The sequence below is a fragment of the Cervus canadensis genome, chromosome 7 (assembly GCF_019320065.1).
Source record: "Cervus canadensis isolate Bull #8, Minnesota chromosome 7, ASM1932006v1, whole genome shotgun sequence".
NCBI lineage: Eukaryota > Metazoa > Chordata > Mammalia > Artiodactyla > Cervidae > Cervus > Cervus canadensis.
In genome coordinates this window covers 59,268,595-59,293,465 of record NC_057392.1, presented here as the reverse complement: position 1 = coordinate 59,293,465, position 24,871 = coordinate 59,268,595, and the positions used below count along the sequence as shown (strand labels likewise).

At 43.1% G+C, this 24,871-nt stretch overlaps 1 protein-coding gene across 5 annotated transcripts in view; it reads right to left on the bottom strand.

The window, feature by feature from the left end:
• The window catches only part of KLHL6 (kelch like family member 6), a 73,347-nt gene that overhangs the window by 30,659 nt on the left and 17,817 nt on the right, over window positions 1-24,871 (bottom strand). For 3 of the 5 annotated variants that reach the window (XM_043473597.1, XM_043473595.1, XM_043473596.1), the window contains exons 3-4: window positions 23,628-23,743; window positions 2,949-3,114 (exon numbers count right to left, since the gene is read on the bottom strand). In XM_043473597.1, the coding sequence (XP_043329532.1) occupies window positions 2,949-3,110 (162 nt within the window). In that variant the 5' untranslated portion in view covers window positions 3,111-3,114; window positions 23,628-23,743. Of the gene's footprint in view, window positions 1-2,948; window positions 3,115-23,627; window positions 23,984-24,871 lie in introns of those variants that run through there. The other 2 variants (XM_043473594.1, XM_043473598.1) reach the window with 2 other exon arrangements.

Below are 24,871 nucleotides of genomic sequence, written 5' to 3'. Positions count from 1 at the left end.
TAAATGTAACAAGACTCATTAGTCTGTGAGTCAGTACATAGACTTGTGAGTCAGTACATAATCAAGCAATGAGGAAGGTCATTCTAAAAATGCACACCAAAGGCAAAAACCATCAAAGACGTGATCAACATTATCTGACTAAATACTAGTCTTAAACTTTGTACATTAAAAAACTATAACTAAAAATTATGAGTTACACAATCAATGGAAAAAATTTGTAATATTATCACAAAAGATTATTTACCATCTAAAGGGTTTTTATAGGTCTTGCTTGGAAAATCACCCCAAACTGAAAGGAGAACAAGAAACAGAAACACAAACTCCATCCTCAATGAAACCAAGAGACATCAGTAACCCCAAACCACACAGTATGAAGGTTGGTAAGTGACTTTGCTGAGACAAGAGAAGGCAAATCTGTCCCTCAGAACCCCCCAAAAGCAGGAATATTAAAGTACCCCCAAACCAAGAATTCCAGGATAGATGGAGGCTGATAGCAGGGAATTGGTTTAAGAAGTTAAGCCTTCTGCTTCTTCTTCCTACTCCTTGCAGTCTAACAAGATTTATCCAATGGAGAAAGGTTCTGGGCTCAGGGACACCATAAACTGAAGAAGACACATGAGGACATCTTACTTAAAGTAAAGGGGTTAAGTAAAGATTTACACACACACACACACACACACACACACACACCTCTGTATACCTGGTCTCTCCTATCTTCTCTTTCCTTGGTGTTCCTTGGTTTGGATGTTTTATTGACAAGGAAATTGGAGCACAACAAAACTGTGAAACACACCCAAAGCCACACAGCCAGTAAGCAATGGAGCTAGCATTGAAATCCAGCAATCTGGCTCCAAGCTTTGCTCTAAGCTGCTAACTCTCTCTGTATAAGTCACTGTACAGAAAAGGACCTGAAGTCTATACACCAAGGAAGCTGCCATATTGTGTCTGAACAGAAGGAGGTTGTAGGTAATTTTTATGGTTTTTTTTTTTTTGCTTGTTTGTATGGGTTCCTAATTTCTGAAATGAGTGTGTATGTTATTACAATTTATGCGTTCCTAATTTCTGAAATGAGTTTGTATGTTATTACAATTTATAAATATTAAAAAACTGCATTTTGAAAAACAACATTATCTCCTCAGCCTATCATACAGGACCAACTTTCACTTACTGGGAAAAACAGAAGACCTGGTTACTAGATCCAACTGTCACTCAAAGCACATAGTAAGTGCTCAATAAAATTTATATCCATTAAGCATCTACTCTGGTGTCAGGCACTATACCTGAAGCCATAATTGCTATTACTATTATTACTGTCAGTGTTACCTGTCCTTCTTTAGACAAGTCAACTACCCTTTCTGGGTCCCAGGAAAGGAGATTAGCATGAAGGCTACAATGACAACTGTGACTTGATTGAATTATGGTGGATGAGGTGATTCTCTCAAGGTTATTGGTCCTTGGGAGGCATCGGTGAAGAGAGGATACTTGCCTTGTAAGAGAAAGTTCTGAAAAAGCATAAAAGCTGAACTAGATCCATGACACAAGAAGGATTTCCCTGAAGTTAGATTGGCAGAATAGTGGGTAGAGGGGATGCTGAGCCTGAGGTTGCTAAGACCCTCCCTCCACATAACAGGATATTTCCCTGCCAGTGAATAAGGCTGCGAGTTTAAGCAGACAATAACAGATAAGGGCAAGGGGCTAAGTGTACAGATGGTAACTGACTTGGTGACATTGCCAGATAAAGTGTGACTAGTCCTTTGGGAAATAACTTGTTCTCAATCTTTAAAACATCCTGAGGAAACTGAGACAATAAAATTGGTTAACCCTGCAGAGACCCATTGCTTAGAATCATAGCGCCTTTTCATGGTTGATTTTTCTCCCTCTTTCCACTTTCCTTCCCTTGCTGGGCTTCTTAAATCCTGCCTCAACTCCAACCTCAACAAAGATAATCCCATTGTCCCTGATCTCTGCCCTAGACCCCTCTTTCCCCACATTCCCAGACTCTGTTTTCTGTCCCTTTCCACTCCTGACCTGCTGATTATCCAAGAGTATGCCAACTCCCAAACTCCCAGACAAGATCTGATGCTTGTCTCCAGTCCCTGGGAATGATCTTGACCTGTCCCTGGACTCTGTTTATCATAAATCAACATCCTCAATGGGAGAATCTCTGTCGTAACCCAATGGAACTGAGTTCAAAGTGTAATCTTAGACCTAGGCAAAGATGGTAACTCAGGATGGAATTCCTATGATAATTCTAGACACAATTGACAGAAGCTATGGGTCTAATCATTTTGTGAAACTAAATATAATTATTATAATCAGACTGAAACATAGTTAGATGTAAACAATAAGACAGTTTTGAGGGTTCTCTATTTATCTTTCATGACACCCTTCATGAGAAGTGCTCTTCTTCACACCCACCACAAATTGCTGACCAGTGAAGTTCCCACTTCCCCTGAAGTCTAGACACTGATCTCTGAGAGGCTGCATGTGTAGTGGAAAGTAGGTGGCCTCTGGGCTCAGAAAGCCCAGGGTTCAAATCTCAGCCTTGTCACTTATTCTCTATGTGTCTAAATTTCCCCACCCATAAAGTGGGAGAAAGTGACTATACCCCTGGGTTGTGCTAAGGAGTAGAAGGTACACATGTGAATTGGTGACTGCAGCTCCCCCAAATCCCCCACACTCTAATTATGCTTCTGTAAATCATAGTCATTGCTCCTGGAGTCAGGAACCAAGTATAGGTTCTAAGCACCAAGCTCCCCTGACTTCATCTCATTAAGGAGTCAGTGACTCAGCTCACCATCCCTCGGGACATTTCAAGTGAGCACAGGCCCGGCTGCGTGTGCATGCGTGTCCCAGGTACAGGCCTGGGAGCCAGACCAGGCAGATCTCCAGAGAAGTGCTGCTTTCTTCTCTCCAGAGGAGAGCATGAGGCCGGTTTGTTCACACACCTGGAAGAGGTTAGCAGCTTCCAGGACGCGCTGGACATTCTGTTTGGTGATGAGAGCCTTGCTGGTGTACGTGTAGTCCAGAAGAGTGTTCATGGTTTCTGCATCCACCCCTTTGATAATGATTCTCTTCTCATACTTCTCCTTTAAATCATTGCAGAACATGGCCCTAGGAGAGAAACGCGTGAACGTGAGTCCAACTGAGACCCTTGGCTCCAAATCTAAACAGACTCCCTTCAGACCCGTCTGCCCCTGTGGGACAGCAAGGTGCCCAAGGTCAGGACCTGGAGTGACTATCGTCTGTCCCTCCATGCCCAGCACACACCAGACATCCCGTGAGTGCTTAGGGAACTGACGTGTCCTGCTCTGCTAGGCCCAAGTGTGGTTCCCAAGTCAGTCCCAGACCTCAAGGGACACCAGGAGCCCTACTGGCTCAGCTGGCAGGATCTAGAACTACTTCATATTGGCTCAAAGTGTGGGGTTCTTCTGGAGGCTTGTGACAATGCCAAAGCCTTTTCCCAGAAACTGTACTCACTGAGGCAGGATCCACCAGGATGGAGCCCTGGTGACAGAATGTACTTTCTAGAAGGGGGACTTTCACCCCAACACCGAGGACATTATACCTCTAAATTCTCTTCCTGCTCCCTTTGCCACACCTCCTATTTATCTCTGGAAATCACCAGTCAGTTTCTTTCTGCTATTTCCCCATCTACAAAACAAAGGTGACTGCTTGTGGTTTTCTAGGAACAAACATCAAAAAATCAGAAAGAGAGACACTGAGAAAAGAGAGGAAGGAATTACTTGACCAGTTGAGTTTTTGAAACTTTTGTTTTCACCAATGAGATCTTCTCCCCTGGGTCTCCCTCTGTCCGTCTTCCTGTCTTTGTTTTCATCAATAATAATCCCCTACCCTTCTCGCTCCTCTTCTCTCCTCCCTCAACTGGCCTCTTCACCCTTCTCCCTCCAGAATATGACAGCATGACACAGACAGTAAATGTGAATTCTGTAAAGTTAACAAATCTCAGGCTGGAACCAGAGAAGCAGTCATGTCCTTTGGACAGATGACTAATTTACACGCCAATTTTTTCAGCCATAAACTCTCTTGGCCAGAGGGGCACAGAGTCATGTGTGGAACCACACACCTTGTAAAGTGTGATCATGAAGCCCTCTTGCTACCTCCTGATTTCAGAGAGAACTCTGCCATTACAGCAACCACACAGTTTCTTAGCTCAGCCTGTCTTCTTAGGAGGAGCTGGACAACCTCACTCCCTAAACCTCCCTTTGAGTCTCTAGAGCAGAGCTACCTGATAGAAATCTGATGCAAGCTACATGTGTAATTTAAAATTTCCTAGTAACCATAATTTTAAACATAAAAAATGAGATAAAATTAATTTTAATCTTTTATTTAACCTAATACATACAGAAATATTATCACTTCAACATGTAGTAAATATTTTTAGCCAAAAATGAGATAATTTACATTCTTTCTTTTTTATACTAAGCCTTCAAAATCCCTCATGTATACTTTACACTTGAAGCACATCTTAGTCCAGACCAGCCATAATTCAAATGTTTAGTAGCCATGTGAGGCTAGAGGTGAGTGTATTAGGCAGTGCAGCCCTAGAACATTAATTCTGAACTCTGCTGTTGGGTCACCAAGATCTGCAAACATCCCAGAGGGTAAAGTCAAAGTCACCCACATGAATACATACACATGAACACATGGGAAACAGAATATTTAGATGGAGAGGGTGGGCAATGATAATGGGGTCAAATGAAGCTTCATGTAATTGAGGCAGCATATCACTGGAATCCTACCAAGGTGAAATTTAGAAATACTCCTTCACCTGATGTGTGACTTTAAAATTAGTAAAAAGTGACTTTGTTGAATCTGTATGGTCTCAAACATTCTAAGGAAAATTGAAAAAGTCTACTCTACTCTAGACATGTTTTAATATTAAATGAGATAGGTATGTAAATTGTCTAATTAAATGCCTTGTACTTTGAGGGGCTCTTATGCATTTTGTGGGTCCCAGATGACATAATTATTGGGCTCTCTGAGATCATTTGGACTTTTCGTGGGGCTATTAACTGCTAGACACAACTTCTGAATTCTCTGTTAGAATCAGTCACCGAACAACATCCTGCCCCAGTTCAGCTAATACATAACCAGGTGTCTGAATCTTCCAGAAACCAACCCTCAAGAGCTAGTGATGTATTAGGGGTGTGTGGGAGGGAAGAAGAAGGAGGGGAGGAGGCCGAGCAAAGGAAAAATCATACAGAAAATCACTTTGGCCTAGTCCTGCAGGACCTCTGAAGAAGACATTCCAGAGTATTCCCAACGAGAGGCAAAGTTGGGCTGTGATACTCTGGCACCTCTGACAGTTATGGGCCACCCCTGGAGTAGGTCAATTCCCAGGCCCCTCTGGGTTTTGATATGTGTGGGTGACAAGCACTCTGCAGAAGCAGAGTGACCCCAGGAGCCTAGGGAGGGTGGAGAAAGAGCTGCAGTCCTGGTTGTTGGAATGTGGAGAAGGCTGTGATGTCTAGGTTCCGATGCTATCTCACCATGTCGCGAGTGAGCAAACCTTGGTTTCCTTCTCTGTAAAATGATTTAACAATAGTCCCTACCCCAGTGAGCTTCTGGGAAGAACAAGATAATGCTCACAAAGAGGTTGGAACAATAGCCAGCACTCACTAAGGCAAGGCATCTCTGGCCAGGTCAGAGGACTCAGAAGGCTGTGGGAGATGCTTGGAGCAGACGGCCAACCCCAATCTATCTCATAACCCTGGACCTGCCAGCATTGGGCTTGGTTCCAGTCAGGTCCCTGCACAGCTGTCTACCACCCATCCAGCGTAGAGTGAGGGCCAGGGCTGCTCACAAACTGGTCTAGGGACAATAGCATGGTGTGGGCACACAATAGGAGCTCAATAAATGTTCACAGGAGAGAGAGAAAGGACTTGCTGTAAAGACTGTGTCTTTAGACACAGAACCCCCTTGGAAGTTTTTTTCTTTTTCCTGGTTTGGATCCCAAAGTGCCAGTATTTCTCTGCTTTTCTCTGAGACTTTTTTCACTGATTTTCTGCCACTTAAATAAACTCTCCTTGGCCACAGACACCGTGCTGAACACAGATAAGATGAAACTAAGGAGAAAACTATGTGTTTCTCATAGACCAAACTCCTAGGCCTCCTGCTGCTCTCTGGGAGATACTTTGGTAAAGAAACACTTTGGCAAAGTTGTGACCCCATGAAAGGTCCAAAACCCGGGCAAAGTGGGCCCTAGATTTCCACTTTAATAACAGTAATCTCTTACAGTTAGATTTATAGCATTTGCAGGCCAAAGAGCAGAATCTCTTTTGATTATTACATCCATTCTAAAAATTGTTTATTTATTTATTTATGGCTGTGTCGAGTCTTAGTTATGGCTCACAGGCTTCTCTCTAGTTGTAGCATGCAGGCTCAGTAGTTGTGACACACGGGCTTAGTTGCCCCTGGGCATGTGGGATCTTAGTTCCCCAACCAGGGATCGAACCCGCCACCCCTGCATTGGAAGACGAATTCTTAACCTCTGGGCTGCCAGGGATGTCCCTAACATACCCATTTTATAGGTGACAGACTGAGGTAAAAGTTAAGTGAATTGACCAAGACCCTACAGATTGTCAGCAATAGAATGGGACCCAGAACCTAGGGACTTTGATCTGGAGCTCACCAGTGCACTAACATCAAGGAAAACAGCAGGAGTTCAAGGCCATCTTTAGGGGATCAACTAGTGTCAGCACTGAGTGAACCAGGCCACATTTTGCTCCCTGAGAGCACAGCTAGGTTTGTTGCTAACCATTTACCCCTTAGCTTCCGCAGGAGACAAAATTTTTGTGTAATAAAAATACTTTCTAGACAGACACTGACCAAGTCTCATGAGATTCTTGTAAAACAGAGGTAGTTATGAAGATCCTCTTTTCACAGTTAGAAATAGTCTCAACATAGGGAGTCAGTTGCCCAATACTTCAGCAGTGAGTCAGTGCTGACCCTGAAATAGAGTTCATCTCCCACAACAGCCATGGAAATAGCCATGGACCAAAGTCTCCTGGAATGAAGTCAGGCCATGGCCCCATCCTTCTGTCTGGGCTTCGCTCCCCTCCAAGCTCTGCCAGCCTCAATCCTGACTTTAGTCAGGTCTCTACTCAGATGTCACTGCCTCAGGGTGACCGTCCCTGACACTCAGTCTAAAATAATCACACCCTAATGTCATCTCCATTGTTTTTCTTCACGATCCTGTACCAACCTGAAGTTATGTTACACATCTATTGTTAACAAGTTTAATAATTGTCTCTCTGCTAGAACATGAGCTGAGTGAGGGCAGGGGCTATGCTGTGCTTAACACTATATCCTCAGGGCTGGAATAGTGCCTGGAACCTAAGTAGAGACTCAGTAAATATTTGAGGAGAGAATAAATGAATGAACAACAGCAAACATGTGCTTCTAGATCTTCCATGTTTGCTTTTGACAAGGCTCTGCCCCTCCAAAAATTATCAAGCATTCTACAGGCTGAGGCCCCAAAGAGACCTGCCCATAGAGAACACCCATCACACCCCTGAGTCCAATGCCTGGAGCTTAAAGAAAACACACCTACACCAAAACTTCCCACTCACAAATTCAATGAGTTCTTCATGTTCCAACAGCTCCTAAATGTCATCCATTCAGAATTTTCAATCAGCCCAACTTTGCTTTGGTTCCTCCCACCCCCCAGGCCTCCACACTTGCCACAGAACTTCCTGCCTCCTGAAGCTCTAACCCCAATCACAGTACAATAAACAAATATCCACCTCTACCACCACCCCTGTCATTCCTAGACCAACTACACTCATGTTGCCCCCATCCTGTTCTTCTTCTAATCCCTTCACCATCACATTTATACCAAAAACTAACTCCTCTGCATCAATGAGGTATTCAGGGTTGGAACAGCTCTAACGTTGGTTGCAAACTTAGTTAAATTCTACTTAAGGATATATGTACTCTTATAGCTGATTCACATTGTTGTACTGCAGAAACCAACATGATATTGTAAAGCAATTATCCTCCAGTTAAAAATTTTAAAAAAGGATATATGTCAATATGCATACAATTGGCTAAAAATGTTTTTTAGATTAGCAATCTTGTGCTGCTCAATGAACACTATATTGTTAAGAAAGGACTTTTGAGGGACCTCCCTGGTTGTCCAGTGGCTAAGACTCTGGTCTCCCAATGCAGAGGACCTGCATTCAATCCCTGGTCAGGGAAGTAGATTCCACATGCTGCAACTTAAGAGTTCGCATGTGCAACTAAGAATTCTCATGCTTCAACTAAGAATTCGCTTGCTACAACTAAAGATCCCACATGCCACAGCTAAGACCTTGTGCAGCCAAATAAATAAATGTAAATAAATATATTTTAAAAAGAAAGGATTAAGTAAACCCAATGCGGCCAGTCAAAGGGGTTTCCTCTGCAAAGGAAACACAGAGTCAGTGGAAGCAAGGGTGACCCTAGCACTGGATGACATCACTGTCTATGGTTCCCAGTACCTCTTGCTAACGGCACCAAACCTTCCACCTGCCATTTCCTAGGCAAAAGACCTATGTAGACATGTGGCTCAGCCCACTTTCTGAACTCAAGCTATTCCCTAAGCCCTACCATGTAGACCCTATCCCAGCACAGGAGTCCTGTCCACACCCCTGGCCTGCAGGCACTCCAGCCTCAAGGATGATGGGTCTCAAAGTATATGCCACACACAACTTGCATCAGAATTTCTGGGTTGTTTATTAAGAAAGCAGAATTCTGAACCCCACCCACCCTAGACCTTCTGAACAAAATTTCTGGCAGTGGGGCTGGGAATATAAATGTTACTAAGCTCACCCAGCCCCCACCCAGAATTGTTTTGCAAATCAAAGTTTAAAAATCACTGCCCTAGAGAGAGGTCACCTCATTTCCCAACCCAATTCCCCTTGGCTAACCCCGAGAAGGAGATTGGACTAAAGTCCAGGTCAAGGAACTAACTGGTTGTGGTTCTGGGACAGATATGCCCTTGACAGTCTTCCCTCCCTGTAGTTTCTTCTTCTCATATTCTGAGATCCAGACCTCCTAGAATTCCATGAGGCCTAAGGCTGCCCCCTACATTGGGAGTTTGTGGGGCAGGAATAATAGTCCTCCACCACTTCCCAACCTGGTGGGGGTTCAGATGGAAGCAGGCCTTGTCCTAGCCTCTTAAGTCTTTCTCTAACTTAGCTGTTTAGACAGGGCCCCTGCAGCTTACATTCAAGTACCACATTTCACTAGACCTAGGAGTTCTGAAACAGGATGTGGTGGCAAAGCCCTGTTAGTAACAAACAGTGTGCAATTCCTTGTTCTTATCTGCTGTGTACATGTAAATCTCATATACCTGGAGGGTGCCTTCAAAGAAGGATTTGGAGGTTCATGGCCATCTCTCCTTCCACTCTAGAGAAATGACCAACAGTACTCTGCTGTCTCTCTTCAGGGCCTGGAATCAGCTCCCTGAATTCCCAGCGGCTCACTCAATATTTGCTCCAAATGAACAGACAGACTGGAACCCTGGAGCTGCCCCCACCTGACTCTAAACACCATCAGACCTCAAAAGAATTGTCTCTGCCAAGCCCCTTGCCCAAGTTCACCACTCCTTAAGGATGCTGCACATGTACCTCTATGGGACCGAACGCCAGCCTTGTTTCTATAGAATCAGCCCTCCCAGCCCTACTGGACCATTGCTGAGGCCTCTGCATGGCATCAATGGCCTCAGCCCATCCAAATTTATGACAGAAAGAAGGGCTTGTACTGACCTGCAAGGTCAGGCAGAATACACATCAGTCATCCATTTGCCATTTTTGTCTTTTCTGAAATTTTTGTCACCAAGAAAGGCAGGATTACAATTTTTTTCCTTCCAGATTGAGTTGATACAGTATATTCTTGGTTATCAAAATACTCATAGCTTTGGGACTTTGAAATGGTAAAGATTCATGATATGTGAAACAGCATGATATACAACTGTATGGTCTTAATTACATAAAAAAGGATGCTTAGTTTTGAAAATACACAAATGAGACCTAGAAGGACACATCAAAGGACGCATCGGTAAACCGATGGCGATTATGAATGACTTTATTTTTAGCTTCTTGTGTTTTTTTATTTCCTGTTATGCACATGTTAAATTTTAAGAAATAAATGTTAGTTTTAAAACCTTAAAACAACAGCATCAGTCACAGCAAATGCTTGTGGCCAGAATTCAGCAATGATTCAGTCACAAAGATATAATGGAAGTTCTTATTTTGGCTACCCAACATCATTCCTAATCATTTTAGGAGGAGTGCTCAGATTTTCCTTTGAGGAGCTATCCCTCCTCCAATAGCAGTCTGGGAAGGTTGTATGGAACTAGTCCTACCTCTTAGACTAAGGTTAGCATAGTCCATATGTCTTCCAAGCCACAGTGCCTGGGTCACAGATGGGCACATGAAGAAGTCAGTTCAATTGAAACCAATTCCAGAACTTTCTCCAGAATTATTGGGAAAGAGAAACTCTTCCCAGTGGGGTTGCTGAGCTGAAAGAAATAAAAGTTCTGAGAGGCTAGAGACCTTCTTGCTTCCATGTGTGAAGACTCCCTGAGAGAGAGACCAACACAAAGGAGAGTAGAAACAAGAGACAGTGAAACTGAGTCCTGATGACATTATTTGAGCACAATGATCCAACTCACCCTGAAACCAATACGGTTGGACTTTCAAATCATGTGTGGAAATAAATTATTTTTTTAATGTGCTTCAACCAGTCTGAACTGAGTATCTGCCAATTGCAATGCAGAATCCTGACAGACACAACCAGACAAGAGAAATCCTGAGTAACAAATGGGACCAAATGCTAAAGAAGATTGTATAACAAGTGCCCAGAAAAAGAAACACTAAAGTACTCTCAACATTACTCCACATGGCCCTTCACAGTCTGATCTGTGTACTCTGCTTCCCCATCCCATAGGTAGCAGTTTCCAACATGTGCCTCTGTTTACATCAAGACTCTGGGTTACAGACAGGACACTGTACATTCTACAGGGCCTTTTTTAAAAAAAGTATTAATTTTATTTATTTATTTACTTGTCTGTGCTGGGTCTTCACTGGTGCTTAGGGCCTTCAGTAGTTGCCGCACGGACCTTGTAGTCATGGCACACAGGATTAGTTGCCCCGTGGCATGTGGAATCTTCCCAGAGCAGGGATCAAACCTGAGTTTCCTTGCATTGGCAAGCAGATTCTCAACCACTGGATCACCAGGGAAGTCCAATAGAGCCTATTTTTACTGTGCCTTTTCCCTCTATTAGATTCTTAAGGATCTTAGAGGCAGGTGTTGGATTTTATTTCCCTCTCAATTCTTATTTACTGGCCTATTGTTGGATGGATGGATGAAAAGGAAACTACATATGCAGTCCTATACTTGGTCCTGTAGGCCAAGTGAACTCCCCTTGTCTCCAAACCCACGCTTCTCCTCTAACTGCCATGAGAATAAATAACAGTGACCTTCAAGATTGATTGATGGGAGCAAGGTATGTGTGTGAAGAGCTATGTTTTCTAGTGATTCTCCAAATTGGGACTCCAGTCCCACGGTGTTTATCCTAAGCCCTGCTACCCAAGATTTTACATTACAAAGCATGGTGATTGTTTTTCACTTTAATTTGCTTTTCACATTCATCTCTTTGCCCAAAGGTTCCCCTGGCTTCCCCTAAAAAAACACCACTTCCCTCACAACCCTCTTCAGTGAGATCTGCTCTGATTCTCACTTCCCTTGGGCTGGGAGCAGAGTCAGCATTTGTGCTTGCTGTCTACTGCCACATCCTGACTAGACTGTTGCCCTGGAGGCTCCTTATCATCCTCTTTTCCCAAACATTTTCCATCTCAGCCCCCTAGAACCCCATTTCTTATGGTCTCCATGCCATTTTCCAGAAGTTGAGACTCAGCCTCTGCTTTGTGAAATTTTTCTGAGCACTCCCTGGCTCTGACCATTTAAAAACACGTGGACTGGTCCCAATCTTCACCCCAAGGTGATAAAATGTTGAGGCTTCCCCAGTCCTAAAAGTTATCCATCTTGTGATAGGACAAAGATGACTATACATGTGCTCCAGACTTCTCCTACCACAGGCTGCCAAAGAGGAATATGGACCTCCAAGACTGTTCTTTGGGCTTTTATGACACAGAATCCAGGGGGAAGGGTGAGGGCGAAAGATGTTCTAGCTGGGAATGGAGAGGAATTTTGAAGCAAGAGGTGAAGGAGAAGTTCCCTCAGGCCGGGCTACCCTCAGGGCCACCCGGATGCGGTCAGATTTGGGTTGGACCTCCAGCTGCACTCGCCAAGCCTTGAGCCCGGACATGGATTGCTACAGTCCCTAGGGAAAGGAGCACCTATTTCTAACTGGTCTGCCCAGATAAGACTTTTTTTAAAATTCATACAAAGGTATCCAAAAAGTCAGCAGGTATCAGAGATGTGGATAAGAGAGGGGAACGGGTATGATGTGTATATCCCTCAAAGTGGTTTTAAAAAGAAGTTCAGAATTTGAGTTGACTTTGATATTACTTGTTCTGTTTCTGAGCTCTGCCCCACAATGGAGTGGCATGGGTGGATGAAGGATTGAAAGAGTTAAACTACCTTCTCTTTCTTTTTCCAGTCTTGAAGCTCAGAGAAGTAGGGTTTATCTTCCAGTCCCCCAGCCTTGTTTTTTTCTTCCCCTTCTCACCAACCAATGCCACCCTCTTCCTTGCTGTCTGGCTGCCCTGAGGGCCCTCAGAGAGGACTCTGAATGTCTCTTGAAACTGTCTCCTCATCCCCACTGCCTTAGCCTTAATTCCAACCTAATCTTCTCTACCTGTAATTTCTGCAGTCACCTGAGGGTGCCCTAGGTCAGGACCTCCACATCGCAGACCAGAGGGTTATTTTAACAGAGAGACTGGATCACTTTCTCACTTTCCTGATTAAAAACTCTTCCCTGGCTTCCTACTTCCTATAAGATACATTCCAGACTTTTCATCCTAACCCAAAAACCTTTCATGGTCACTCCTGCCCATCTCTCTTGGCCTTATTGGCCCTTGAAATATTCTTTACTCCAACCCTACCCTTCTTCCTGTGGTCCTGTGCTTAGGCTGCAGGACAACTGTAACCCCTAACCCTCCCCCATCTCTGTGTTCACCTATCTGTTCTCTACACCTGCATCTGTATTCCTGCCCTGCAGATAGGTTCCTCTGGACCATTTAGCTGATGAATGGATAAAGAAGAGGTGGCACATATATACAACGGAATATTACTCAACCATAAAAAGGACTGATATTGGTCATTTGTAGAGATGTGGTTAGACCTAGCTAGAGTCTGTCACACAGAGTGTAGTAAGTCAGAAGGGGAAAAACAATCATATATTAACACATATATGTGGAATCTTTGTCGTTTCGTTTGTGTGCTGGGTCCACCAACCGCACCTTCCTGGAATTATTCACGAGGCACAAACCCTCCCCTAATCTCCCCAGCACCAAAATGCCCTTTATATAACAGCCCCCTGCAAGTCTGAGCTTGCTCCACATGACATATGATCTCTTAACAACAGTCAGCCTTCAGACCTGAGTCATTATATGCAAAACTGCTGATGGTTACTTTTTATGGATCTCTGAGTGTCTCCTCAGAAAAAAGCCATGATGCAACTTTTGGTTTGATTGTGTTTTAGAGTCATAACATATCAGCATTCCTGCAATTATTGTAGCCTTTCCGAAAATGTTGAAGCTTTCCAAAAATGTTACATGTATTAAAAGAATAAAAGAATCCTTACAGCTGACAGAGGACATGTAGGTTGGCTAAGAGATATTCTTTCATAACAAGGGAAATTTATCTTTTTATACATAAATGGCCTCTCTGAAAGAGCTTGAGAGGGCTTATACTAAAGCAGCAGAGGTATTATAAAACACAAACTAACACAAAAGATAAGAAGATAAGAACTAACGGATTAAAGTAGGAAAAGACTATATCACTGAAACCTAGGCTAAGGAAACCAAATGCATTGAGCTTCCTGACAGTCAAAGCAAATCCAGAAGTGTAACAAGTTGGTTAATTAAAAAGTAAGCCAGGATCTGTTATCTTTATTTAATGGAAATGTACTTTTCCTTTTGTCCAGTTACCCCTATTCTTTCTAGAAAATGCTCTTCCTCCCACCCAGGTTCTACTCCAATCATGTGGTTAACGTAGGAGCTCTCACCGTTTTACTGACCTCTCTCTCTGTTTATCACACACACAGACACACACACACAGACACACCTGTCTGTCCATCAGTGGACTCCTGAGCTGAGCTGGGCTGACTGTCATGCCCTATGTCCCTGCCAGTGATTACTCTCAGATTGGGTAATTGAATGGAGCTGGCTCACTCAGTCTTTCTTAGGGGCTTTCCAAGTGCAGCTACCCCTCCATGCTCTCTGGAACAAAAACCGAGAGAAGTGAGATTCAGAGCTGCCAACAGGCAAATTCCCCCTTGTGAGGCTGCAGTGCACCTGAGCAACCCCACCTGAGCAACAAGCCAAGTGAGGGTGGGAAGGGAGCTCCCTGACTGCCTCCAAGGCCTTGTTCCTCTTCCTCCTGGGCTCTGCTGCATCCCGGCCCTTCCTATGCTCTGGTTACGTGGCCAAACACCTTCCTCTTTTGCCTAAGCTGGTTGACTTTGAGTTTCTATCCCTCACAACCCAGAGAATGCTGACCAATATAGAACACCGAGCAATGGCATGGATGGTGAGCTCCAAGGTGGTTTTATCAAACACACAGGTATTCTGCATCTGGCCCTCTCATCCCAGGGGCTGTTTGGTGTTTACTATATTAGAATCTAGCTCTGTAAAGGCATTTTTCATAGAGGGACAGTTACATATCTGTGTATTTGATTCAGAGATAAAGGTCAGAACTTGAGATGTAAATGACGAAATTATTTCTCTGTTGTGTTTTAGTTGAATGCTAAATGGAACATTATTCAAAACTGGAGAAGAATATTTTTTTCTCTTCCTGATTGAAAGAAGATCCCTATGCCCTAGATGCTAGGGTAGGAGTGTCAGAGATGACATTTTATTGAGAATTCAAAAGACCTGATTGCACTTCTGCCCTGAGACAGCAACCCCTGCCAGCATCTTCCAAAGGTCTGCAGGAGTCTGTAGGCATGGCACATCTGTGCCCAGAGGGTCACATGAGTGGCCTGTTGAATCCACAATGTACTGAAGCATTTTGGATTTCCTAACTGCTCCTGCTAGTTTTTCCTGTGGTGACCACGCTTTATCATCCTTCCCTTTTCTGCAGTTGTGCAATGGACTCCTGACACTCTGAGTTCTTCCTGCTCTGACCAGGATGCCACTTAATCAGTGACAGAACCTGCAGGAGGAATATCAAGTTTTTATTCACGTCAAACATTTACAGGGTGTCTGCTTCTGCAGCGGCAGTTCATCACACTTTCAAGCTGATTCCAGTTCCATATAAGATGGATGATGCCTTCACGCCACACATTCTCACAGGTATGTACAGTTGCCGTTGTTGTTCAGTTGCTCAGTTGTGTCTGACTCTTTATGATCCCAAGGACTGCAGCACACCAGGCTTCCAAGTCCTTCACATCTCTCAGAGCTGGCTCAAACTCAAGTCCATTGAGTCGGTGATACCTTCCAACCATCTCATCCTCTGTCATTCCCTTCTCCTTTTGCCTTCAATCATTCCCAGCATCAGGGTCTTATTCTAATGAGTCGACTCTTGGCATCCAGTGGCCAATGTATTGGAGCTTCAGCTTCAACATCAGTCCTTCCAATGAATATTCAAGACTGATTTCCTTTAGGATGGACTGGTTGGATCTCCTTGCAGTCCAAGGCACTCTCAAGAGTCTTCTCCAGCACCACAGTTCAAAAGCATCAATTGTTCAGTGTTCAGTCTACTTTATAGTATGCAAAGGACTACCTACAATTTGGAGGGAAAGGAGGAACAAAAACACAAGTAATGGTCCTCTTCTCTTCTAAGATCTCAGAAGCTTTATTTCTGGTGCATATGTGACAACAGCAGTGAAATTCCCTAATACTTGTTTAGCTCATATTACTTTAAGCCTTGTTCTGTATCTAATGTAGGCCTGTCACATAATAGCTGCATGTAAAGAATCCTTGGCATTTTTTGGTTGCCCAACACCTGAAACCCTCCCTAGGTGTGGCACAACTCCATTTGAATAAGATGGTGTGTGGCACAGAAGCCACTTCCCTATCCAGAAGCTACAAAAGCCTGATGCTCACTTTCCCAGCTTCTGTCACAGCTAACAACCTAATGTGTCTAACTCAGTCTTGACCAATCAGATAAACCATCCCCAGGCTCTGAACTGGGTGCTGGTAACACAAAGAGGCAGAAACAGAGAACCTATTCTGGTAGAAGCAGCAGAAGTAGCAGCAGCCTCCAGTTTCCCAAGACAGCAGTGGAATTGTGCCAGGGGCCACAGCTGTGCTAGCATTGGCTTCCAAGTCCTCCTCACCACAGGTTACAAGTGGCTTTAGGCTCTGGTCCTGGACACTGCCTGGCCTCCCTTGCTGCTGTCTGTTTTCTGAGTTTGGTACTCCAGCCTTGGGGAGGAGTTACCCACATAAATCCCTTCCCAAAAGAGTCAATTGATTTCTATTCCTTGGAACTAAGAAATCTGACTTATTACCAAGAATAAAATGTTGAGAGAAATACATTTATAAATGAATCTATTTTATTATGTGTATGTCAGGCTAACTCACCAGAAGAGGTAGATGCAAATCATTAGCCTCACTGTGTTGTTGATAATTTGCTGAGCCTCAGAGAAGCCAAACAATTTCTCCAGTATTGACACAGCCAAGAAGTGGCAGGGGAAGGACTCAAATGCCAGTGACAGAACTTTGAGATGGTGTTCTTTCCACTCTATCAGCACTTACCGATTCCAGCCCCAGTGATGTCCCATAGGTTCTGAAGTCCTGTGCTTTCAAAGCATAGTGTCTCTTCACCTCACACCCTGACCTGCGTGTTTATTTCTTACTTAGCCCTTTGACCCAGGCCAGTACCCTCAGGCATGCTGGGTCTCTGCTACCAGGATCTGTCAGCTCAGCCCCCAGACTCAAATTGGGTGAGCATTCCTACTGTATCCTGCCTGTGCATGTGTGTGTATGCACACAAAGGCAATAATTTTTACATCTTCTTGTCATTTTCAGCTTATGTGGACCACACTAGTGCATGGCAGGGAGAGGGAGTTAATGGTCTTTCACAGGCAATGTCCTAACAGCCATATTTCCGCCCAATGGAGAGGTCTACCTTCAGTTTGGGTCCCAATATGGAAACCATTCTTCCTACTGAAGTGAATTCCCTGGAGGGTGAAATGGAGACAAAAGCCATCAACTTGTTGTTATTTAATTGCCAATATTTTTAAGATTAAATCAAATAAAAAAGAATCCAACAAAGTTCCTGGCATGCAATAAATACTCAAAAAATGTTAGTTTTACATTTCCAAACTGTGAAAAGCACTTAATGTGTATGCATGCTTAGTCACTAAGTTGTGTATGTTACCCCATGGACTGTAGCCCACCAGACTCCTCTGTCCATGGGGTTATTCTGGCAAGAATACTGGAGTGGGTTGCCATTTCCTCCTCCAGGGGATCTTCCAAACTCAGGGATCAAGCTTGCACATCCTAAGTCTCCTGTATTGGCAGGCGGTTTCTTTGCCACTGAGCCACCTGGGAAGCCCTAAGTACTTAATACAAGGTGTTTATTACCACATACTTTATAAAAACAAAATTTTGAAAGCAACCTATATTCATAATGAATGACTTTCATATTATGCATCTGTTAAAAATGGTAGCTAAATAAATAAATAAATAGTATTTATGAAAACTATGGAGCACTATAGGTTAAAGATAACAAGAAAAAAGGGTGCAAAGCAAGATGCAGATTATATGGAAACTATGTTTACAAGTATAAGTATGTAATATAAGTATAAATTCATTGGAAAAGACTCTGATGCTGGGAAAGATTGAGGACAGGAGGGAGAAAGGGACAAAGGAGAATGAGATGGTTGAATGGCATCATCGACTCAATGGACACAAGTTTGAGCAAACTGTGGGAGACAGTGAAGTACAGGGAAACCTGGTATGCTGCAGTCCAGAGGGTCACAAAGAGTCAGACACAACTGAGTGACTGAACAACAACAAATAAGTATAAAATATACAGGAAAAAGGTAGAAGAACCACCTCCAAAATGAAAATTAAATTTATCAGAAAATCTCATAACCCCTTACCGCAAAATCTTGCAGCCAGATGTGCTCTGGCATTCAGAATTGTTTGGTTTTTACCATATCATGAATACTACATAGCACCTCCAACACTCCTCAATTCAACACATTAGCACACACCTCAGCAGTGAATATATGAATAGTTGTCTTAAGGAAAATAAAGAGTCTAAGTAGCCTCCTCTCAGTTCGGAAGCTATCTCTTCACCAGGTGAGGGGAGTTCCAGTTAGATTTGGTGATCAAATAAATTACGGAAAACTTTCCCATTTTTAGGACTTTAGGGATTTTGAAATTGCAGGTAAGAGACTATAGATCTATAGTACTTAATTATTAACCACCATAATGGTTCTGTCAAAAGGATAATATTAAAGGTGTAAAACACACAACCCAATGCTAGAACAATTATCAGTTCATTTGAGTTCACCAGCAGCGCCCAGGGTGGCAGTAGCAATCCTCGATGTATTTGCCATTAGCCAGAGTTTAAATCCAGACTCAGACGGCTGTAACTCATCTTTGTTTATTCTATCACCTGCACTTGCTGGCTCCTTTCTAGATAGTTTACATTATTATGGAGAAAACGCAAAGAATTACATCTAAACAGAGCTTAAGAGTAAGCCCAGTTTACCCTTGACCCCCTTTCTGCCATCCAGTAATTGGCTAATATAGAATAATTATTAATAAACTGTACCCACAATACCCTTCCCATTCCTGGCCTTGGGCTTGATTTTTGTAGCTAATGGGTAAAGTCCCCTTATCACAGCCTCAGGGAACCAGACCCACAGACTGAGTACTCAGACCCAGGTACTGAGGTACAAGGCAGGGGCCAAGTCCAGGCAGAGATTTTAGGCATCAGCAGCAACAAAGGAGCTTGCTGTTGATAGCCTCAGCCTGGAAGCTTATATATTCACATAGGAAGAGTGGCTCATCACGTGGGACTAAGAGTAGCCTGACAACCCCTCCCTACATCACTGGTACCCTGCCAACCCTGGGAATCACAACACGGTTGCCCTCATGGGTCAACATCAGAATTTGCCATATTCTGCAGTGAGTTGCTCACCTGCAAATGGACAGAACCACTGGCTTAAATGGAGATCATTCCATAAGTGTGGCCTGGTATGCAGGATGCACAAGCCCTCCTAACGACTTTGATTTGGGGAACTGTCCAGAAGCAAACACAAATGGCAGCTGAGTAGCAATCTTATAAAAGACACTAGAAGTCTCATAAAAGTTTTGAAAACATTGCTATAAGTGTTAAACCTGTACTTCCCTAAATTTTTCTAAGCTTTATTCTCCCTCACCCTTTTCTCAGCCTCAACTCTACTCTAGTGTTTTCCCAGCTTCCTCATTCCACTCTAGACTTTTAAATAGGCCCCCAAAGGGAACTACATTGTCTGAGTTACTAATATAGTCCCTATTTACAGCCACTGTGTTTACATAAGCAGCTGGACAGTAGCTGGGCAGCAGGTTCAGAGAAGCTGTTTGGGATAATGGGAGTGATAAAGATGCTGGGGGTGGATAGAACTGACAGATCTTCTGATGCATTGGACCGCATGAAAGATAACCGTGGAGAGGCTGTGAGCAAAAAATACCCCAAAAACTAAGCAAATGGAAAAAAAAAAAAAAGAGTGAGTTATTAACTTCAGGAAAGAAAAAAAGTTTTATAAGAAAGAAAATGTAACCGTAACATACAATTTGGCTCAACAGAAAACAATGTTTTCATAGGTATAATGTACACTTTTAATACAAATGTATCAAAAATGTGATAGTATTACACTGAGAGATTATAGGTAAGGGAGATGGGTTTAAGTGCTAAATCCTTATCAGACACACTAAAAAATTAATGAATGATGTCTAACATTGAAAAATGAAGAAAGAGCAGTATAAGCATATTTTATAGAAATATAAATATAAAAAATTTTTTTTAAGAAATATAAATATAATAACAGAAGAAACAGTAACAGCTAAACATCAAAAATGGACTCTAGTGACCAGGACTGACAGGAGGAGGAAGTGAAGAGGAATTTTTGGTTTTCATTATTAGCTTTTAAATACGATTTGGCTTTTTGTTAAGTATTTGCATGTAGTATTTTGATTAAAATAATTTTTTATAAAAATAAATTTTATTTGAAAGGCCATGAAATGATGGTTCACAGAAAATCCCATGGACGGAGGAACCTGACATGCTACAGTCCATAGGATTGCAGGGTATTGGACACAACTGAGCACAAAAGAACCGCAGATGACCCTTATACATATGAAAATATATTTGGGCTTCCATGGTGGCTCTGTACCAAAGAATCCGCCTGCCAATGCAGGAGACGTGGGTTCCATCCCTGGTCCGGGAAGACCCCACATACCAAGGAGCAATTAAGCCTGTGCACCACAACTGTTGAGCCGGCACTCTAACTGTTGAGCCCAGGACCGCAATTACTGAAGCCCATGCACCCAAGAGCTCGTCCTCCTCAACAAGAGAAGCTGCCACAATGAGAAGTCTGCACACCACAACCATAAGACAGTCCCCACTCTCCCCAACTAGAGAAAAGCCCATGCAGCAATGAAGACTCAGCACAGCAAAAAATTAACTAATTAATTGAAAAAACTTTCAAAAACATACCCCCAAAAAAGATATTTGACCTTACCAAAATTGAGACATGCAAATTAAAACTACCTTGAGATACTATTTCTCATCTATCAGATTGGGAAAAACCCCAAAGTTAGATGCTATCCTGTTTTGGGAAGGCTGTAGGGAGCTCAAAATTATTGAGCCCCTATTACGAAGAATTTGGCAATGGCCACTAAACTGCAGCTGCATTTCTCTTTGACTCAGCAAACTGTCATCTAGAAAGGCTCCCCCAGACATTTCTGCATGCATATGAAAGGACATAAAAGATTATTCATTATAAACATTGTTTATAATAGCAAACAATTAGAAACAATCCAAATGTCTGTCGATAGAGGACTGGTTAAATAAACGATGGCTCCATCACTGAGTGGAAAATATTTATATTGTCAATGCATAAGAAAAAAAAAAACCTACATAACTTTACAACCAGCTTCAGGCCCTCCAGAGCATAGGGGGCTGTGTCTGAAGCCTCTCAGACAGAGCAGACTCTCTGCCCTTTTGAAGCCTGACCATAAGAGGAACTTGGCTCCCAGGCCCTTTCAAAATCTTAGAAACAAGCCAGGTGGCAAGGGAATGTAAGACTTGATGTCAGTCTTGGGTCCCAACCCCACTTGGGCACTGTGTTAACTGAGACACTCCAAGCTTTCGTTCCTCATCAAGAATAGGGGAGACAATTCCCCACATCAGGGGGGCTGTCATGAGGACTAAGTGGGACAGAGTATGTGACACAGGTGGCACAGGGCTTTACCTACAATAAGTGTTCAACAACACAAGTTATTTTAAACAGTAGCACCGGAAAAAAAGAATCCTGTCTCCAGGATTGCATTCATTATAGGGGAACAGTCACCCTGGAAATACCAAGATAAGAATAAAAAAAAAAAGAATGGAAGGAATTCCCCTTCATGACCAGGCAGTTTGGGAAGAGACTTGTCATCCACCGGCAGACACATTCACCATGTGGCTGCCTCCAGCTTTTCGTTGCCCTATGGCTGTCTCTGGGGCTGGCATACACTCTCCCGCACACACTCTCCCTAAGTATTTGAGATCATCAGGCTTGGAAGGACCTGAACCCAAACACCTTCTGTCTGGACTGAGAAACCCCTGGACTAGAGAAACCATTGATGTACGCAAAAGCATATGTCTGGCAGTCCTGTTTCGTAGCCAGGTCAAGCAGCTAATGAAACTGGTAATCAGGTACATGTTTTATGATAGCAGTTTTCTAGTGACTCAAAGCAAAAAGAATAAACCTGAAAGTAAGTGCTCAGCTCATATATAGGCTAAATTGACTTTCATTCATTTCTGAAAGGGATTGTGATCAGTGTGAAAGCATATGATCTATACTGGTGGAGTAAGTAATGTGTTTATATACGTCAACCCAGCCTTATGGCTGTGCCTATATGTTACCTTTTACATGCTTCTTGTGGAGTAAAGCCTCCAATTTAGGGGCAGTTTGTATTGCAATAAAAACAAAAATTTCTAGAATGTGCCCAATCTGTGCTCCAGCAATGACTAGATATGTCATGTTGGGTTTCCATTTCCTCATCTGTAAAAGGGCATATCAGGCACTTTCATCATGCTGTTGCAAAAATAAAATCAGATAACTGTCTGCTTGGCACATAGAGACCCTACTTCCTACAAACCCAGATATCCCCTTGCCTGGTCTACATACAGGAACTGATCAGTCTCACAACAGCATATAGACCTTGCTCTTTGAATTCCAAAGATTTTCCCCTAAACATCTCAAAAAATAAAATAAAATAAAATACCTTCCATGATATTTACATAAGAAAATAGCTTTTAATTTCCTCAGCCAGAACCAAGAGTTAAGAAGAATCTTGATAAGAAGAATTACAATTTTTATTTCTTCTTCAAGTTCCCCAAATAACTTTTGCATCTGCATTTCCCTTGGGGACTGGTTCCCACCATGTCTACATTGATCTGGAAAACTCTGGATCCAGCCAAATTCACAGGGTTCCTGATTCTCCCACATTCTTTCTCCCAAGAATTTGCTCACTACATGGTTCTTAGCTGAAATAGAATGAGGTGAAGATTTCAACAGAGATATATCAAGCATTTACTAAATTCTAAACTTCACTGTGTGAAACTCTTCCCTCTCACATTTAATTATGACAATAATCCTGAGACGTAAGCATCAGTGTTCCCATCTTACAGATGACAAAACAGAACTCAGAGCATTAAATCACTTGCCTAAAGTCCGGGCTCAGGAAGGGGCAGAGTGGGTTGGAACCCTGATCTCTAAGTTTGTTATAACTAGGGGTCTCTAATTTCTAAAGCACCTTTGTAACTGCTTTCCCTTCCCACCCCACTGCCTACACAACAACAGAAGCCCCTGCTTTTCAGCAAGTCATTGGCTAACTTTAAGAGTGACCACATCATTTTCTCCATGTCTGTTGGTGAACAAAGACAGCATTATCTTTCCAACACAGTAATCAGGTGCTGGGGGAAAAAGTCCCATAACTTCAGTAATTTTCCACCCTCTGGACTAAGACATATACACATTAAGGCTCACCATAAGGTATAAACATTGCTTTGAAATGATGCAAGCTCTCTTTTAGTAGGACTTAAATTCTAAACTCTAAGGTTTAATAGCTTCCTTTTTTGTACATATCTTTAATAGACACACAAACCTAAACAAATAGACAAACCGTCAATACAACAGCCAACCAGTTCGATCAGACTGTCACATCAATTCAGATTTCCCTCACTACCTGCACCCAATTTGACTCTAGTCCTAGGCTGCTGACCTGAAATAGTTGCTGGCTGCGGCAAGCACCACGCGGTGGCAGGAGAATTCCTGGATGTCCACACACAAGATGACGTCGGTCAGAGCGTTTTCCACACGCAGGGTCTCCAGGCCGTTCTGCAGAATTAAGGAGAGTCCTGTGTCGTCAAATTTTACCTTATCCCCATTTAAGATTTCTACCAGGTCTCCCCTTTTCTCGGGGGGCTCATCTGTAGAAGATGCCAAGGGCCCTTCCAAACTCTTCTCTACCACGTCGTCCATGGTCCAGGTGCCCCTTTGTCCTGCCATCAACACTCAGACTGAAGGAGCGCCCAAGTTTCAGGCAGGTCACATTGCAGAAGCTGGGCGGATTTCCTGTGCAGGGCCCTCCACTTATCACCAGCTGTCACACACACATAACAGGAAGTCTCGCACTTTCTCATCCTGTTACTACAAACGCCAGTAACTTCTATTCTTCTTCTTTCTGAAATCATCACAAGGTTAGAAATTACTTATAAGGGTGTGTAGGAAGGGGCTCCATAGAAAGGAGTGGCTTCTCAGAGTCTTTTATTAGTGCCGTGTGGCTATTTTGGTCCACCTCCCCCATCATATCCGTGATCAGGAAGCCTCTGGTTCTGGTCATTACATTTGTACTTCCGGTGCTTCTATATCCCAAGGTGTCAATGACGGAATGGACACGGGACATTCTAAATCCTCTTCCTCCTTCCATCCAGGAGTCTGGGACCCCATGATGAGCCCCCCACTCAGTTCCTCAGTAACCTTGGAAAGCCCTACATAGCTCTGACATTCTTATTTCTGTCAACACTGCGTGTCATCTGTCTTTGTCTTCTTCCCTGCTCAGGGGAAAACAATGTCATGGCAATTATTAGTGATCCCTTTCCCCCTCCCTATTGTTTACTGTTTTAGATATGCCTCTGGGGACAGAGAAGAAATGGCCTCTAGAAGCTCCATCTCCAGGGTCTTCTCTCTTGGAAGACCAATCCAGGTAGGTCAACACCAGATTGCCCTAGGAAGTCTCAAATTGGCCTGACCTCACTCAGCATCTATTGGTCATGCGTCTAGTAGTGGATTGTCAAGTATTTTCATTGCATCTGCAGGTCTCCATTAAATAGAAAAAACTGTCTTTTATTAACCTCTTGCTATATCCTAGGAAATTTATAGGAGGTAATATATTTTAATCCTTATAACAACCCAGTGGTGTTAATATGACTTACTTCATTTTACAGCTAAAGAAAGTGAAGCTCT